We start from the raw sequence: 17,754 nt of genomic DNA, 5'->3' as shown, positions 1-17,754 counted from the left end.
TGTCTAACTATTTGTGGACTAAGTTTGAAGGCAATTTTTCTGTTTACCTTAATTAAGGTTTAAAAATTATTTCCTATTTTTGTAATATTGCTGATATTTCAAATGCATTTATGTTATATGAATGTAATATTGAAATTTACAAATTAAAAAAAAAACATAACAGAAGGAAAAGCGGAGAACAAGGAGGAGGGATACAAATAAAAAATTATAGCACTTTGCTTACATTGAGGGGGCCATGGCTTGGCCTTCCACTCTGGTTGTCTTCCCTCAATGTAACTGGCGCGATCTGCATACCGAGCTTTATCACGATGGAGGGTTCGGTAGATCTGAACATAAGAAAACATTACAGAGCATTAAGATACTTCAAGTTGCAGCCAGTTCATAGACCCATGTCCAAAAACTCTTTTCACATTTAGCTACAAGTCACAGCACCTATAGCATAGACCCGCCTAGACCGATATGCTCATATCACCCCTCTCCTCAAGTCACTTCACTGGCAATCAGGTACTGCATACAATTCAAGCTTCTCTTATTAACCTACAAATGCACTCAATCTGCAGCCCCTCACTACCTCTCTACCCTCATCTCCCCTTACGCTCCTACCCGTAACCTCTGCTCACAGGACAAATCCCTCCTCTCAGTACCCTTCTCCACCACCGCCAACTCCAGGCTCCGCCCCTTCTGCCTCGCCTCACCCTATGCTTGGAATAAACTCCCTGAGCCCATACGCCAAGCCCCCTCCCTGCCCATCTTCAAATCCTTGCTCAAAGCCCACCTCTTCAATGTCGCCTTCGGCACCTAACCACTACACCTCTACTCAGGAAATCTTGACTGCCCCAACTTGACATTTCGTCCTTTAGACTGTAAGCTCCTTCGAGCAGGGACTGTCCTCTGCGTTAAATTGTACAGCGCTGCGTAACCCTGGTAGCGCTTTATAAATGTTAAGTAATAGTAGTATATACCATTTCTTTTTTTTTTCATATTTTTATTGAAGTTTTTTTCAAAACATAATATACAAAAGCAAAACAATATCAACAATCCATGACAAATAAGCGTAGATAAAGATCAAAACAACATTATCTTTCCATGACAATACCTTCAGACAAATAACACAAAAACATAAGGTTAATTAGTGCTATGAGGTCCCTGACAAAATAGGTCTAAGTGAGCCCAAGTCTTTAGGACAGATTTAACCCTGTGATGTTTATGGGCCATTTCTAACAGTTAAGACCATCTAAAGTAGCGGCTGCTAAATGTGGCCTGTGGGAACCCAAGGGGTTTTCAGAATTTTCACAATGAACATGCATTAGGGTAATTTTGTATGCCATGGTAGCAGTGCATTCGAACGTCATACAGATTCATTGCTCAAAATCTACTAGACTAAGGAAAAACCGCACCATATTAAAAGCAAAGGCTGTCTCTGAAAATCTACAGCTTCCCTTACAGTTTTTGAACTCTTATTTCAGTTGTCCAGTACAGACAGTCGGTGGTTTCTCTGGGACCCACACCACTGGGCTATTTCTAGCTACAAGCAACAGCACTGGTGAGCAAATGAAGTCCTATTTTGTACAAGGCATCCAGGTTGGGACATAGACAGTTACCCCCCCCCCCCCCCCCCCCCCGGACCGAGTATTTTACAGAAGGCTCTGCTGAACGAGTAGTCTTTTATAAAATACATAAAGAATGTTAGCAAACATGTGCATTTGCTGGCACCTACAGGTGGGCACACTGATTTCACAAAATTATGTTCAAGCTTACTTTACAGGTGTAAGTGGTGACCTAGCAACATATATTGCTCCTGCCAGAATTCTGCGCGATTGTGGAGTGCACAATTTGTGCAGAATTCAACATTTCCCCGCAGAATCTGCGGGGCCTTGGTAAAGGACGAAACCCACCACCACCACTTAGCTGATAACCCAACCCCCCCCCCAACCCCCACCCGGTTGGCCTACTACTTGACATTTCTAGAGCGCTACTAGGGTTACGCAGCGCTGTACAGTTTAACAAAGAAGGACAGTCCCTGCTCAAAGGAGCTTACAATCTAAAGGACGAAATGTCAAATTGGGGCAGTCTAGATTTCCTACCTGTGCATTCCCTGGTGCTCTAGTGGCCTCTTTGGGGAGCAGGAAAAGAACCCCACTCTTTCCTGACCTGCCGCTCTTGCTGGTGCAGAGCTTTTTCAAAATGGCCGCCGAGAGTTCAAATGGTAATGTCACGAGACTACCGCTTGAAGTCTTTGTGGCCATTTTGAAAAAGCACAGCACCAGCAAGAGAGTAGTGGCAGCGGGGCAGGAAAGAGTGGGGATCTCTCCTGCTCCCTGGAGAGGTAATCCCGCTGCATCTCCTACTCCTACCTCAGTTAAGTGTGGGGGTGTCTGGAGGGAAGGAGCGGCTGTAAAAGGGGGGGGGGGGCAAAAAAAAGAGGGATGAGATGCAAAAAGAAGGGGGATGCTTACTACTCTTTGGGATTCTGCACGGAATTTTGCTACTCTTTGGAATTCTGCACGGAATCTTGCTACTCTTTGTCCTGTTGGTCTGTCCTGGTTAGATTGTAAGCTCTGTCGAGCAGCGACTGTCTCTTCATGTTCAAGTGTACAGCGCTGTCAACAGCACCTAACAAAAGATTACTCATGGATGTGCAGTCTTGTGATATCATGCTAGATACTGTATAAGCTTATGTCAAATATATATTAATGGATTCATGCAGTGTCATCAATACAATACCATCTAACATTCATATATAAAAACTTTAAATGGATCCTCAGATGGCCCTTGAGCATTATTAACTTGTGCTCCACCGGGTCCGCTTCCTCATTGGTCCAAATGACTTAACATTTTTTTTTCGTCTTTTCCACAGTATTTCATTAAACTTCTTATATATCCAATATGTTGCATAGAAACTGCCACCTCTTCCGACATTATGGCAAGTTTAGTCACTTGAAATTAGGGTGCCTCAACACTAAACAAAGGACATTGAAACATGAATTTCATGTCAAGAGAAGTGGCAGTTTCTATACATTAGATATACAAGTTCACGAAATACTGTGGAAAAGAAAAAAAATTTGTTTTAAGTCATTTGGACCAATGAGGAACCCGGTGGAGCACAAGTAGTTAATATCGCTCAAGGGCCATCTGAAGATTTATTTAAAGTTATGTATGAAATGTTTGTTAGATGGTATTCTATTATTGCTAGCTTGAAAAACTTCCCATGCTTTACATCCACCTGAGGCAGTTATGAAACAGGGGAGTCCCTCTGTCGAGGAGACTGCAATGCGACACTGTGGATCCATAGACTATGATTTTGGAAGTTAGCACCGGCTGGATGCCCGAAGAACTTTGATGTGGCGACTACCACCCGGGTGGTGAAGAGAAGCTAAATCTATTTTGTTGGTCCTGTGCACAGTTTTGCACTTGGTGATACTGTAGATTTTTCTAGTGACTTGCAGACTCTTACTCATTACAGTATATTATTTTGAAGATTTGATTGATCCTCTATTTTTTTTTGGCTGCAACTTGTTTTCTCTTGAGTTGTTTTCCTTGCAGTTGGGTTCGGAGGATTGGTTAGAACCCATGATAGTAGCCGTTATTGGGGGTTTAGCCATTGTTTGGGGCACCCCAGGCAGTTTTTTTTTTTGTTAATGGATTTTGTATCTTCTATATGTACTGAATAAGAGCCAAGTTTTGGATTGGTTGCAGTTTCTATATAGATTTTGTTCTCCAGCTTTTTTAGATTTTTGATTCTATTATTGATGACATTTACTGCATGAATCCATCAAATACATATTTGACATTATATATACAGTATCCAGCAGAATATCACAAGACTACACATCCACGAGGAGCCAATGAAGGACACAGTGAAATAACTTTTCTGAATTTTTCAAGAGATGACAGACACCACGAATGTAATCATAACTGCACCCCCTCAACTGCTGGTGGGGATTCCAGGTTCAAACAAGCCAATCAGATGACAAAGAAGGTGTAAATGACAATGGCGAAAAGTATGCATTGCCACATGAAATAGGAAACCCAGGTCCAAACTTAAGCTGAGCCCCTAAATTTGTACCTTATTTTCTACCAAACATGGGAGCCCAAGATTTCAGCTAAAATTCATCAATTTAGGAGCTTTAAAAAGGGGGGAAAAATAGTTAGGCTCATCATTTGTCTAGATTCAGAAACTTGGAATTTCACTGAACCTCTACTTTAGGAACCTAAGGGGGGGGGGGGGGGAAGTGGGTGGTAAGTTTGGGGAAAAAGTTTGGAGCTTTGTACTAATTTCAGTACCAGGCTTCTAAATTATACATAAATTTATACACTTGGCCATAGTAAATTTTCAAAGATTAATTTAAATGCATAAATCCTTTTGACAATGAGTACCTACATGTCTGGGAGGGGTGGGGGGGCGGAATGATGGGAGTCCCAAAACCATGACCACATCATGCTCCCTTTAAATTTGTGCTCCTGTGGCATCTACATACATAGATTGTGGCATAGAAAAAAAATCCCTATTTACATGTCAATGCTGTGCAACTGTTCTAAAATGGCCTTCCAAAATGCCAATTTTGTTTCAATTTAAACACCAACACAAAGCTGCAATGGTTTCCATATCAATGGAAAAAAAAAAAACGAGCTCTGATCAAACAATGCAGTGCCATAGAAAGCCTTTTTCAGCACTTCACCTTCATCTCTTAACACTCCCCTTAGGTACTGTAGCCTCAGATGATTCTTCCCTCAGAACCTCCCCTAAACTGTTCTACTTTAGGGCATTTAACCTCCTCCCTGGCTGAGCCCTGCCCCTCTGACTCAGCAGGTTAGCAAAGTGGTTGAACTTCAGCCTCCATGAGGGAGTGATCCTATGGAAACCCAGCTATGTACCACCCACTCCCTCAGTCCCATTTATTTTCTGCAGCTTATATAAGGAGAAGTCCAGCCTCCAGCTTCTGTAAATCTCTTGCATGGGATGAGGGCGTCTGAGCTGAATAAATTAAACCAGGGGCATAGCCAGACTTTGGTGGGAGGGGGGTCCAGAGCCTGAGGTGAGGGGGCACATTTTAGCCCCCCCCCCCCGGCACCGCTGACCCCCCCGCCATTGCCGACCCGCCAACACTTTTCATGACCTCCCGCCCTCTCAATCCCTCCTCCTGCCGCAAACCCTCCCCCACCATCACCTACCTTCGGTTTTGCTGGCGGGGGACCCCAATCCCCGCCAACGACTCTTCATGCAACAGAACGAAGACTTTTGACTGCAGGACGAAGGGGTCGGCGGCTGGCGGGGATTGGGGTACCCCGCCAGCAAAAGCAAAGGTAGGTGGCGGCGGCAGGGGGGGGGTCCAGAATGAAATCTACGGGGGCCCAGGCCCCCTCAGGCCCCACGTAGCTACACCACTGAATTAAACTGCTCCAGCATAGACTAAGTATACCTCACAATCCTCGTTTCCAGCCAGGAAGAGTCCAGACATAAGCTGTTTTTTGACTGGCTGATATATTGATATATTGTTGCTCCTCAGGAACAGCTCTTATTAAAAAAAAAAAAAAAATTATATATATATATATATATATATATATATATTAAATCAGGGTCAACTCAGCTCTACTATATTTATTTATAACATTTGTATCCCACATTTTCCCACCTATTTGCAGGCTCAATGTGGCTTACATAATTCCGTAAGTGGTGATTACCAGTTCCGGATAGGAGAAATACATAGTTGGGGTAAAGGGACAAATTAGGTTAGGTTACAAGAGGAAAGTTCGTCCTATGATAAGAGCTAAAGGTAATAGGTTAAATTTCATTCATGACAAAGAAAGCTTGAACAATTAGGATCATTAAACTGGAAATCAAGATAATTAGCAAAAACAGTGGAGATATAGAGAATACATGTTGTATAATTGCGTTATGTTAATTTGAATTTATGATGAGTTGTTATTGTGTATATATATATATATATATATATATATATATATATATACATATACATACAAACACACATATATATTGTATATGACAGTGTGACTACATTTGGTGATGTGACCCACAGGCTGGGAACCTGGATTGGCCACTGTTGGAAACAGGACGCTGGGCTTGATGGACCTTCAGTCTGTCCCACTATAGCAATACTTATGTACTAGCACTAAAGAGATTTTGGATTATTTTTGTTTCATTTGTACCCTACATTTTCCCCACCTATTTGCAGGCTCAATGTGGCTTACATGGTACCGTAACGGCGTTCGCCAGTTGCGGTGTCAACAAATACAGGTGTTATTGATGGTAAGAAGGATCGTGTTTGGTAGATACATAGGGGGAAGTTAGGGAGAGGGGATGATGGTTAAGGTGTGTCCATTACAGTCTTTGGTTTTGCAGTGTCGCAGAGACTTGGGTTTTTACGTTGGGTTGGTGGCGTATGCCTTTTTGAACAGGTTTGTTTTTAGTTATTTTCAGAAACTTAGGTGGTCGTACGTTGTTTTTACTATTTTTGGCAGTGCATTCCATAGTTGTGCGCTTAAGTAAGAAAACCTGGATGCATAAGTTGATTTGTATTTGAGTTCTTTAGTTCTTGGGTAGTGGAGATTTAGGTAAGTTCGTGCTGATCTTGTAGTGTTTCTCATTGGCAGGTCTATGAGGTCTATCATGTATCTTGGGACTTCTCCGTAGATAATTTTATGAACCATGGTGCAGACCTTGAAGGCAATGCGTTCTTTGATTGGGAGCCAGTGCAGTTTTTCTCAGAGTGGTTTGGCGCTATCATATAAGCCTGGCTGCTGTGTTCTGGGCAGTGTGAAGTTTCTTTTTAATTTATTCTTTGCATCCCGCGTAAATTCCATCGTAGTAATCTGCATGGCTTAGTACCATTAATTGTATCAGGTTGCGAAATATAGCCCTCGGGAAGAATGGTTTCATGCGTTTGAGTTTCCACATTGAGTGAAACATTTTCTGTATGGTAGAGTTTGCTTGGTTCTTTAGGGTTATTATTACTCCAAGGTTTTTAGGATGTCTGAGATGGGGAGGGTGTGACCTGGGATACTTAGGTTTTTGGGTTTGTATGTGTTGTATTGGGAGGAGATGAGACAGTGTGTTTTTTCTGTGTTGAGTTTTAGTTGGAATGCATTTGTCCATGATGTTCAAACTGAGCTTGATTTCACTGTTGATTTCTGACATATCTTGTTTGTATGGGATATATATTGTGACGTCATCAGCATATATGAATGGGTTAAGGCCTTGAGTGGATAGGGACATGGCTAGTGGGGTCATCATGAGGTTGAAAAGGATCGGTGATAATGGTGATCCTTGTGGTACTCCACAGTTTGGTATCCACGGTGATAAGTTTGTGCTAGATTTCACTTGATATGTTCTGGTGGTTAGGAAGCCCTTGATCCATTTAGCAGACACCTTTACAGTAGTAGCTCAAAATGTGTTACTTTCAAGTAAAACAGGTATACTCTTCTCCCCAGTGCAATAAAGTTTTACCTGAGGCAACAGAGAGGTAAGAGATGCTTTTACTAAACCATGCCAGTGATTTTCACACAGCAAATGCGAGAAAGCAAAATTCAATTCCTATGGACTTTTGTCACATTTGCTACGGGGGAAATCACTAGCGTGGTTTAGTAAAAGAAGCCCTAAGTGACTTGGCCAAGATCACAAGGGGCAGCAGTGGAATTTGAACCCTGGAGCAGGAAAATCCCACCATGCTACACAATTTTATATATGACTAAGTTAATCACAAATCAAAAGAAAGACAAGAACCACAGTGATAGAGCCACATCCAGGATAGTTGGGTTAAGGCAGTTTCAGTCTGAAATACAAGTCCCAGAAGGCATTGCAGGCAAGGAGCCAGGGGGTGAGATGAAGAACCTGGACTGGACTCCTAGCTGCAATAGGGTAAGACATGGGTGTAAGCTGGCAGGATGTGTAGATTGGCTGCCACTAGGGGGAAAGAGAGATAGGAAACCCTCTGTGCAGGAGCTCATTAGTCCAATGCTTAACTCAGCTGGTATGGGTGTGGGGGAAGCTAATGGAAGGAGAATGATTGGCTGTGGTAGCAGAAGCCAGGGATTGATTAGGCAGATGGGAAGGAGTCCCAGGGAAGAGAGAAGCAGAAGGCAAGAAGAGGGTAGAGTGAAGCAGATGCAGGGTGAAATCCCTTGGGTGTGAGAAAGTCCCAAAAGTATTTGCAGGCTGAAAATCCTTGGGTAAGAGAAGTCCCTAAAGTATGGAACCTATTATGAAGGTAAAGAGAGTAGAAGGTAGAAACCTCTGCTTTGTGATTTAACTGTGACGATGAACTGAATGAACTGCTTCTTATTGGAATTGAACTACTGTTTATTGTGCACTGGATAAAGAGCCCAGACTGGAGCTGACTGTGAGCCTGTATTGAAACCTGGTATGTGCTGATAGCCTACTGCTTAAAGGGGACTATTTGCCACACACTTTCAGGTGGCTTACATATGCTTAAGATTGAAGGTGAATGCTGCTGTTGGAACTGTGTATCAGGTCTACTAGAAACCTGCATGGAATAAAGTCCTTAAGACTGAAGTTGCTGGTGGACATTTACTTCTTGACTGTACCGGGAGCCTGTGGCTGGAGGAGATTGTTCTATCCTTGGCTGCACTTAGAGGTCCCTGCTTACACCACCAAAAGGTCAGGTATTGCAATGTATATTCAAACTGTATACTTACGTAGAATCCTGCACCGGCCACACTGACACCAACTACCAGATAATAAATCAAGCCATCCCCAGAGGAGCCCGGTACACTGCTGGAGGACATTGACCGAAGGGGAGCTGCAGGAAGTATTAAAAACAAAAAATTACTCTGTGAAATAGCAGGGTCCAGAGTCCTGCCACCTGTTTTTTTTCCCCCCTTGTAGATACTGCTGTTGATTTCTGATTAATCCTCTGATGTGACCTGAAAATGCAAGACAAGAAGCTCAGACAACAGTAAGGGGACAATGTGAAACTCACCCTTGCTCTTTCACATAATATGCAATTGCAGCTGTCAGGGCTGTACTGAGACTTGTGCACGTGGCTGTGAATGTGGTGCAGTCACACAGAGCTCAAGAGGAAGGGAAAATGGGACTTGATATACCATCTTCCTGAGGTTTTTGCAACTACATTCAAAGCGGATTACATATATTCAGGTACTTATTTTGTACCAGGGGCAATGGAGGGTTAAGTGACTTGCCCGGAGTCACAAGGAGCTGCAGTGGGAATTGAACTCAGTTCCCCAGGATCAAAGTCTACTAGGATCACTAACCACTAGGCTACTCCTCCACTACTGATGCAGCCGCGCAGGCTTCTGTTTCTGTGAGTCTGACGTCCTGCACGTATGTGCAGGAAGTCAGACTCACAGAAACAGAAGCCCACGCGGCCGCGTTGCTGATCTGCAAGGGCAGGCTTCTACTTGGAATGTTGTTAGTGGAATAGCAACATTAACATTCCATGTAGAATCTCAAATAGTAGCAACAGAATCTCAATAGTAGCAACATTCCATGTAGAATCTCAAGTAGGGAAAGGAAAATGGGACTTGATATACTGCCTTCATGAGGTTTTTGCAGCTACATTCAAAGCGGTTTACATATATTCAGGTACTTATTTTGTACCAGGGGCAATGGAGGGTTAAGTGACTTGCCCAGAGTCACAAGGAGCTGCAGTGGGAATTGAACTCAGTTCCCCAGGATCAAAGTCTACTAGGATCACTAACCACTAGGCTACTCCTCCACTACTGATGCAGCCGCGCAGGCTTCTGTTTCTGTGAGTCTGACTTCCTGCACATACGTGCAGGACGTCAGACTCACAGAAACAGAAGCCCACGCGGCCGCGTTGCTGATCTGCAAGGGCAGGCTTCTACTTGGAATGTTGTTAGTGGAATAGCAACATTAACATTCCATGTAGAATCTCAAATAGTAGCAACAGAATCTCAATAGTAGCAACATTCCATGTAGAATCTCAAGTAGGGAAAGGAAAATGGGACTTGATATACTGCCTTCATGAGGTTTTTGCAGCTACATTCAAAGCGGTTTACATATATTCAGGTACTTATTTTGTACCAGGGGCAATGGAGGGTTAAGTGACTTGCCCGGAGTCACAAGGAGCTGCAGTGGGAATTGAACTCAGTTCCCCAGGATCAAAGTCTACTAGGATCACTAACCACTAGGCTACTCCTCCACTACTGATGCAGCCGCGCAGGCTTCTGTTTCTGTGAGTCTGACTTCCTGCACGTATGTGCAGGAAGTCAGACTCACAGAAACAGAAGCCCACGCGGCCGCGTTGCTGATCTGCAAGGGCAGGCTTCTACTTGGAATGTTGTTAGTGGAATAGCAACATTAACATTCCATGTAGAATCTCAAATAGTAGCAACAGAATCTCAATAGTAGCAACATTCCATGTAGAATCTCAAGTAGGGAAAGGAAAATGGGACTTGATATACTGCCTTCATGAGGTTTTTGCAGCTACATTCAAAGCGGTTTACATATATTCAGGTACTTATTTTGTACCAGGGGCAATGGAGGGTTAAGTGACTTGCCCGGAGTCACAAGGAGCTGCAGTGGGAATTGAACTCAGTTCCCCAGGATCAAAGTCTACTAGGATCACTAACCACTAGGCTACTCCTCCACTACTGATGCAGCCGCGCAGGCTTCTGTTTCTGTGAGTCTGACGTCCTGCACGTATGTGCAGGAAGTCAGACTCACAGAAACAGAAGCCCACGCGGCCGCGTTGCTGATCTGCAAGGGCAGGCTTCTACTTGGAATGTTGTTAGTGGAATAGCAACATTAACATTCCATGTAGAATCTCAAATAGTAGCAACAGAATCTCAATAGTAGCAACATTCCATGTAGAATCTCAAGTAGGGAAAGGAAAATGGGACTTGATATACTGCCTTCATGAGGTTTTTGCAGCTACATTCAAAGCGGTTTACATATATTCAGGTACTTATTTTGTACCAGGGGCAATGGAGGGTTAAGTGACTTGCCCGGAGTCACAAGGAGCTGCAGTGGGAATTGAACTCAGTTCCCCAGGATCAAAGTCTACTAGGATCACTAACCACTAGGCTACTCCTCCACTACTGATGCAGCGGCGCAGGCTTCTGTTTCTGTGAGTCTGACGTCCTGCACGTATGTGCAGGAAGTCAGACTCACAGAAACAGAAGCCCACGCAGCCGCGTTGCTGATCTGCAAGGGCAGGCTTCTACTTGGAATGTTGTTAGTGGAATAGCAACATTAACATTCCATGTAGAATCTCAAATAGTAGCAACAGAATCTCAATAGTAGCAACATTCCATGTAGAATCTCAAGTAGGGAAAGGAAAATGGGACTTGATATACTGCCTTCATGAGGTTTTTGCAGCTACATTCAAAGCGGTTTACATATATTCAGGTACTTATTTTGTACCAGGGGCAATGGAGGGTTAAGTGACTTGCCCGGAGTCACAAGGAGCTGCAGTGGGAATTGAACTCAGTTCCCCAGGATCAAAGTCTACTAGGATCACTAACCACTAGGCTACTCCTCCACTACTGATGCAGCCGCGCAGGCTTCTGTTTCTGTGAGTCTGACGTCCTGCACGTATGTGCAGGAAGTCAGACTCACAGAAACAGAAGCCCACGCGGCCGCGTTGCTGATCTGCAAGGGCAGGCTTCTACTTGGAATGTTGTTAGTGGAATAGCAACATTAACATTCCATGTAGAATCTCAAATAGTAGCAACAGAATCTCAATAGTAGCAACATTCCATGTAGAATCTCAAGTAGGGAAAGGAAAATGGGACTTGATATACTGCCTTCATGAGGTTTTTGCAGCTACATTCAAAGCGGTTTACATATATTCAGGTACTTATTTTGTACCAGGGGCAATGGAGGGTTAAGTGACTTGCCCGGAGTCACAAGGAGCTGCAGTGGGAATTGAACTCAGTTCCCCAGGATCAAAGTCTACTAGGATCACTAACCACTAGGCTACTCCTCCACTACTGATGCAGCGGCGCAGGCTTCTGTTTCTGTGAGTCTGACGTCCTGCACGTATGTGCAGGAAGTCAGACTCACAGAAACAGAAGCCCACGCGGCCGCGTTGCTGATCTGCAAGGGCAGGCTTCTACTTGGAATGTTGTTAGTGGAATAGCAACATTAACATTCCATGTAGAATCTCAAATAGTAGCAACAGAATCTCAATAGTAGCAACATTCCATGTAGAATCTCAAGTAGGGAAAGGAAAATGGGACTTGATATACTGCCTTCATGAGGTTTTTGCAGCTACATTCAAAGCGGTTTACATATATTCAGGTACTTATTTTGTACCAGGGGCAATGGAGGGTTAAGTGACTTGCTCAGTCACACGGAGCTGCAGTGGGAATTGAACTCAGTTCCCCAGGATCAAAGCATTCCATCTAGAATCTCCAATAGTAGCAACAGAATCTCAATAGTAGCAACATTCCATCTAGAATCTCAAATAGGGAAAGGGAACTGGGACTTGATGTACTGCCTGAGGTTTTTTTGCGACTACATTCAAAGTGGTTTACTTATATTCAGGTACTTATTTTGTACCAGGGGCAATGGAGGGTTAAGTGACTTGCCCAGAGTCACAAAGAGCTGCAGTGGGAATCAAGGGAGGTGGGGGCAACAAAAATTGCTTCCTATCCATTGTTTCCTCTGCTTTGCCATGGAGGATAACATAGGGAAGGGGCACCATGGGGTGCGTTGCACAGGGTGCAATTCCAATTGGCAGCATCCTTGCAGTGGTAAACAGCATAAAAAAGCATGGAATATGCCAAAACAGACAAAGACCAATAGTTATCCAATAAAGTGGATGCCTCAGCTGGTTTGGATATAGGGATTTACAAGCTTTACGCATTTTATAGGGCTTGTGTTTGAATAGTTCAAACACAAGCCCCATAAAATGTGTAAAGCTTGTAAATACCTATATCTAAATCAGCTGAGGCATCCACTTTATAAAGACAATTTTTTTAAACATGTTACCCCATGCTACAACTACTAGCCTGAAGGACCAACTTTATCAGGATACCATGAAGTCTGAAGACCCCGACTCAGACTGACCCTCAAATTAAAAATTTTAGTCCTCAAATAATTTGTGTCTTCTCTGCATTACATAATCCAAACCTGCGACACGGACGTGCAAAGTAGGAGATTCCTCCTAGTGTGTGCGTGTTTTGCACACACGTGTTTATATATTTCCTTTACATTCAAACTGTGCACAAAAATTTCTCATAAGCCAACAGATTAGCTCAGAGAGAATAACTGTACTGTGTATCATTTTAGTATCAGCAGATTACACCCACCAAAAGCCCTTTGTGATTTCTACAATTGAATTCTTAAATAACTATAAAGTGTAAAATTACCCTACAGCAGACATCTAGTCTTGTGAGTAGCATTCATAAGACTTGTAAGTGCAATCTTATCCAACCTTTTCTCCCACACCCTGCAGGTCATCTAAAAAAAAACCCCAAAACAGCACACTATATATTGGAAGCAGTCATTGAAAACCAAAACATAACTATCCCTATTTCTCATCCATTTGGTTTTCCATTTTTACCACCTCACATTCCAGATGTTGCTGCCCCTCCCCTACCATCACTCCATCTGATCCCATTTATTTTAGCTAGAAAGTACACAAATCATGTCTCCAAAATCACAGATACTAACTACACTTACTGACCAACTATGCGCATCATGTTATTTTATCACCCCCCCCCCCCCAGGAAACTGGTCAAACGCTAAAGACGATTTCAAGGACTTCATATCAAACATCTGCACCAACCAACCAAATGTCATACTACTAGGAGATACTAATCTACACCTAGAAAAACAAAAACACCAACACCAAAATCCTTATGAACTTCCTAAGCCAATGGAACTTAAATACAGCACAAGGCACCTCATCCCACACGAAAGGCCATCTACTAGATATACTAACATACAGATTCTCAGTGAACCACCACCATTAGAAAAACACAAATGGTAAGAAGTATTATGGTCAGACCACAGTAAACTTACCTTTATATTACAATGGAAAAAAACACGGCAAGAACAGAGAACCAACATCACACACATACACAACCAAGAGAGAAAGTAGACAATATCTTCTGGACAACAGTGATAAATGAACATAGAAACATCTCACTCATGAATGCACAATTCATGAGACAATGGGACGAAGCAAGCGAAAGCACATTAAACAAGATGGTACCAGAAGATTGGAGGGTGGCCAATGTAACGCCGATTTTTTTTTTTTTTTAAAGGTTCCAGAGGAGATCCGGGAAATTATAGACCGGTGAGTCTGACGTCGGTGCCGGGCAAAATGGTAGAGACTATTATAAAGAACAAAATTACAGAGCATATTCAAAAGCATGGATTATTGAGACAAAGTCAACATGGATTTAGTGAAGAGAAATCTTGCCTCACCAACCTTTGAAGGGGTGAACAAACATGTGGATAAAGGTGAGCCAGTTGATATTATGTATCTGGATTTTCAGAAGGCATTTGACAAAGTACCTCATGAAAGACTCCAGAGGAAATTGGAGAGTCATGGGATAGGAGGTAGTGTTCTAGTGTGGATTAAAACCTGGTTAAAAGATAGAAAACAGACAGTAGGGTTAAATGGTCAGTATTCTCAATGGAGAAGGGTAGTTAGTGGGGTTCCCCAGGTGTCTGTGCTGGGACCCCTGCTTTTTAACATATTTATAAATGGCCTAGAGATGAGAGTAACTAGCGAGGTAATTAAATTTGCTGATGACATTCAAAGTCATTAAATTGCGGGAGGATTGTGAAAAATTACAAGAGGACCTTACGAGACTGGGCGTCTAAATGGCAAATGATGTTTAATATGAGCAAGTGCAAAGTGATGCATGTGGGAAAGAGTAACCCGAATTATAGCTACGTCATGCCAGGTTCCACGTTAGGAGTCATGCACCAAGGAAGGGATCTAGGTGTCGTTGTTGATGATACGCTGAAACCTTCTGCTCAGTGTGCTGCTGCGGCTAAGAAAGCAAATAGAATGTTAGGTATTATTAGAAATGCAAGAGGTATTATTAGGAAAGGAATGGAAAACAAAAATGAGGTTATTATAATGCCTTTGTATTGCTCCATGGTGCGACTGCACCTCGAATAGTGTTCAATTCTGGTCACCACATCTCAAAAAAAAAAAAAAAAAAAGGATCTAGTGGAATTAGAAAAGGTGAAGATCGAAGAAAATGATAAAAGGGATGGGATGACTTCCCTATGAGGAAAGGCTAGGGCTCTTCAGCTTGAAGAAAAGGCGGCTGAGAAGGCATATGATAGAGGTCTATAAAGTAATGAGTGAACGGGTAGATGTGAAGCGTCTGTTTACGCTTTCCAAAAATACTAGGACTAGGGGGCATGCGATGAAGCTACAATGTAATAAAATTTAGAACGAATCGGAGAAAATGTTTCTTCATTCAATGTATAATTAAACTCTGGAATTCGTTGCCAGAGAATGTGCTAAAGGCAGAGTTTTAAAAAAGGATGGCTTTCTAAAGGAAAAGTCCATAGACCATTATTAAATGGACTTGGGCAAAATCCACTATTTCTGGGATAAGCAGTATAGAATGTTTTGTACATTTTTGGGGATCTTGCCAGGTATTTGTGACCTGGATTGGCCACTGTTGGAAACAGGATGCTGGGCTTGATGGATCTTTGGTCTTTCCCAGTATGACAATACTTACGTACTTATGCACCACTCAAAAGGAAAACAAGAATTAAAAAACCACATCCCTGGTTTAATGATGGAGCTACTACACATGAAAAAAAAACCCCTGTCATTTATTTCTATAAGATCACCAAAATTTGTCCTTTCCTTTCTGAGCACAATACCAGAACCCTTATCCACACTCTTTATCACCTCTTGCTTAGACTATTGCAACTTGCTTCTCACAGGTCTCCCACTTAGCATCTCTCTCTAATCTGTTCAAAATTCTGCTGCACAACTTATATTCCGCCAGCGTTACTACACTCAAATTAGCCCTCTCCTCAAGTCATTTTATTGGCTCCCTATCCGTTTCCACATACAGTTCAAACTCCTCTTATTGACTTACAAGTGCATTCAGTCTGCAGCTTCTCAGTACCTCTCCACTCTTATCTCTCCATACACTTCTCCCCAGGAGCTCCAGTCACTGGGTAAACCTGTCTTATCTGAATCCTTCTCCTCCACTGCTAACTCCAGACTCCGTTCCTTTTATCTTGCTGCACCATATGCCTGGAATAGACTTCCTGAGCCAGTAGGTCAAGCTCCATCTCTGGCCGTCTTCAAATCTAGGCTAAAAGCCCACCTTTTTGATGCTGCTTTTAACTCCTAATCCTTACTCACTTGTTCAATAATTCCATTATCCCTTATTTGTCCTGTTTGTCTGTCCTAATTAGATTGTAAGCTCTGTCGAGGAGGGACTGTCTCTTCATGTACAAGTGTACAGCGCTGCAGAAATTTGTAGAAAAAACTGCACAAGAAACTGGAAAGAAAATGGGACAAAAATAAAACAGACACAAAACATGGAGAAAAGCCATATGAACATATACAAACAAAGAAAGCCAAGGCAGTATATTACAGCTCATATACAAACCCAGAACAGAAATATGAAAAAAATATTTTAACTCTTAACAAAAACTAACGAAAACCCAAGAGGTACTGGCATCAAACACCAATAATTTTTTTATTTATTTTTGTTACATTTGTACCCTGCGCTTTCCTACTCATGGCAGGCTCAATGTGGCTTACAGGTACTTATTTTGTACCAGGTGCAATGGAGGGTTAAGTGACTTGCCCAGAGTCACAAGCCTGTGCCTGAAGTGAGAATCGAACTCAGTTCCCCAGGACCAAAGTCCACCACCCTAACCACTAGGCCACTTCACCAGTGTTATCCGTATGTAATAGGTAAACCTTATTTGTATATATGGTTGTTCACTGTTTCCGATATTTTAAAAAATTTTTAATATGCAGCGCTCACATTTTTGCTCGTGTGCCTTTATACCATACAAAATGGAGTCAGCCCGTAGCAACCAAACATCATAGCACCAGTCCTGCCTACCTCCGAATATGTTAGAAACCAATGTAATAATATATTGAACTGTGATAAGAATGACTTATCTATAGGTGATCAGCTGGTCTCAAGTGGTTGCTGCTGAACCTTCACTGCATATTGAATATTAAAAAAATATCGGAAACAGTGAACAACCATATATACAAATAAGGTTTACCTATTACATACGGATAACACTGGTAAAATTGTAGATATCATTGATTTATTACACAAAAGAGCAACTACAAGATCAAACATTCAGACAGCACATCACCAACTTCTTACAGGAATGCAAAACCAAAGATACTCAAACCATGGCAGACAGAATATGGCAGTGATGGCGAACCTTTCAGAGACCGAGTGCCCAAACAGCAACCCAAAATCTAATTATTTATCTCAAAGTGCCAACAAGGCAATTTAACCTGAATACCAGCAAGAAACTGGTTCTAGCCAGTTTAGAACGCAAGTAGTAAACCAGGGACATGCACAAAAGGGCATTTTCCTGTCACAGTAGCAGCCAACAAAAATGGTATGCAAATGAGCAAATTAGTATTAAAATACTAACCCGATGCGATGCACTACCGTTTTCCGAGGAAGTCACCGTGGAAAACCTAACGGGAGGTCTGCACCTCCTGTTAGGTTTTTCTCGTTGAGGCTGCTGCCCTCCCTCCCAGCACCAGGCAGGCAGGCTCCCTCCAAGCACCAGGCCGCCCTCTCTCCCAGCACAAG

General features: G+C 42.6%; 1 protein-coding gene across 1 annotated transcript in view; it reads right to left on the bottom strand.

The window, feature by feature from the left end:
- MGARP (mitochondria localized glutamic acid rich protein) overlaps positions 1 to 17,754 on the bottom strand; it is a 51,678-nt gene that overhangs the window by 23,084 nt on the left and 10,840 nt on the right. The window contains exons 2-3 of the mRNA XM_030191726.1: positions 8,674 to 8,777; positions 224 to 326 (exon numbers count right to left, since the gene is read on the bottom strand). Of these exons, the coding sequence (XP_030047586.1) occupies positions 224 to 326; positions 8,674 to 8,777 (207 nt within the window). The remainder of the gene's footprint in view (positions 1 to 223; positions 327 to 8,673; positions 8,778 to 17,754) is intronic.

Source organism: Microcaecilia unicolor, chromosome 2 (genome assembly GCF_901765095.1).
Source record: "Microcaecilia unicolor chromosome 2, aMicUni1.1, whole genome shotgun sequence".
Classification (NCBI taxonomy): Eukaryota; Metazoa; Chordata; class Amphibia; order Gymnophiona; family Siphonopidae; genus Microcaecilia; species Microcaecilia unicolor.
Note: the sequence above shows the minus strand (reverse complement) of the source record. Positions and strands in the feature narration are given on the sequence as shown.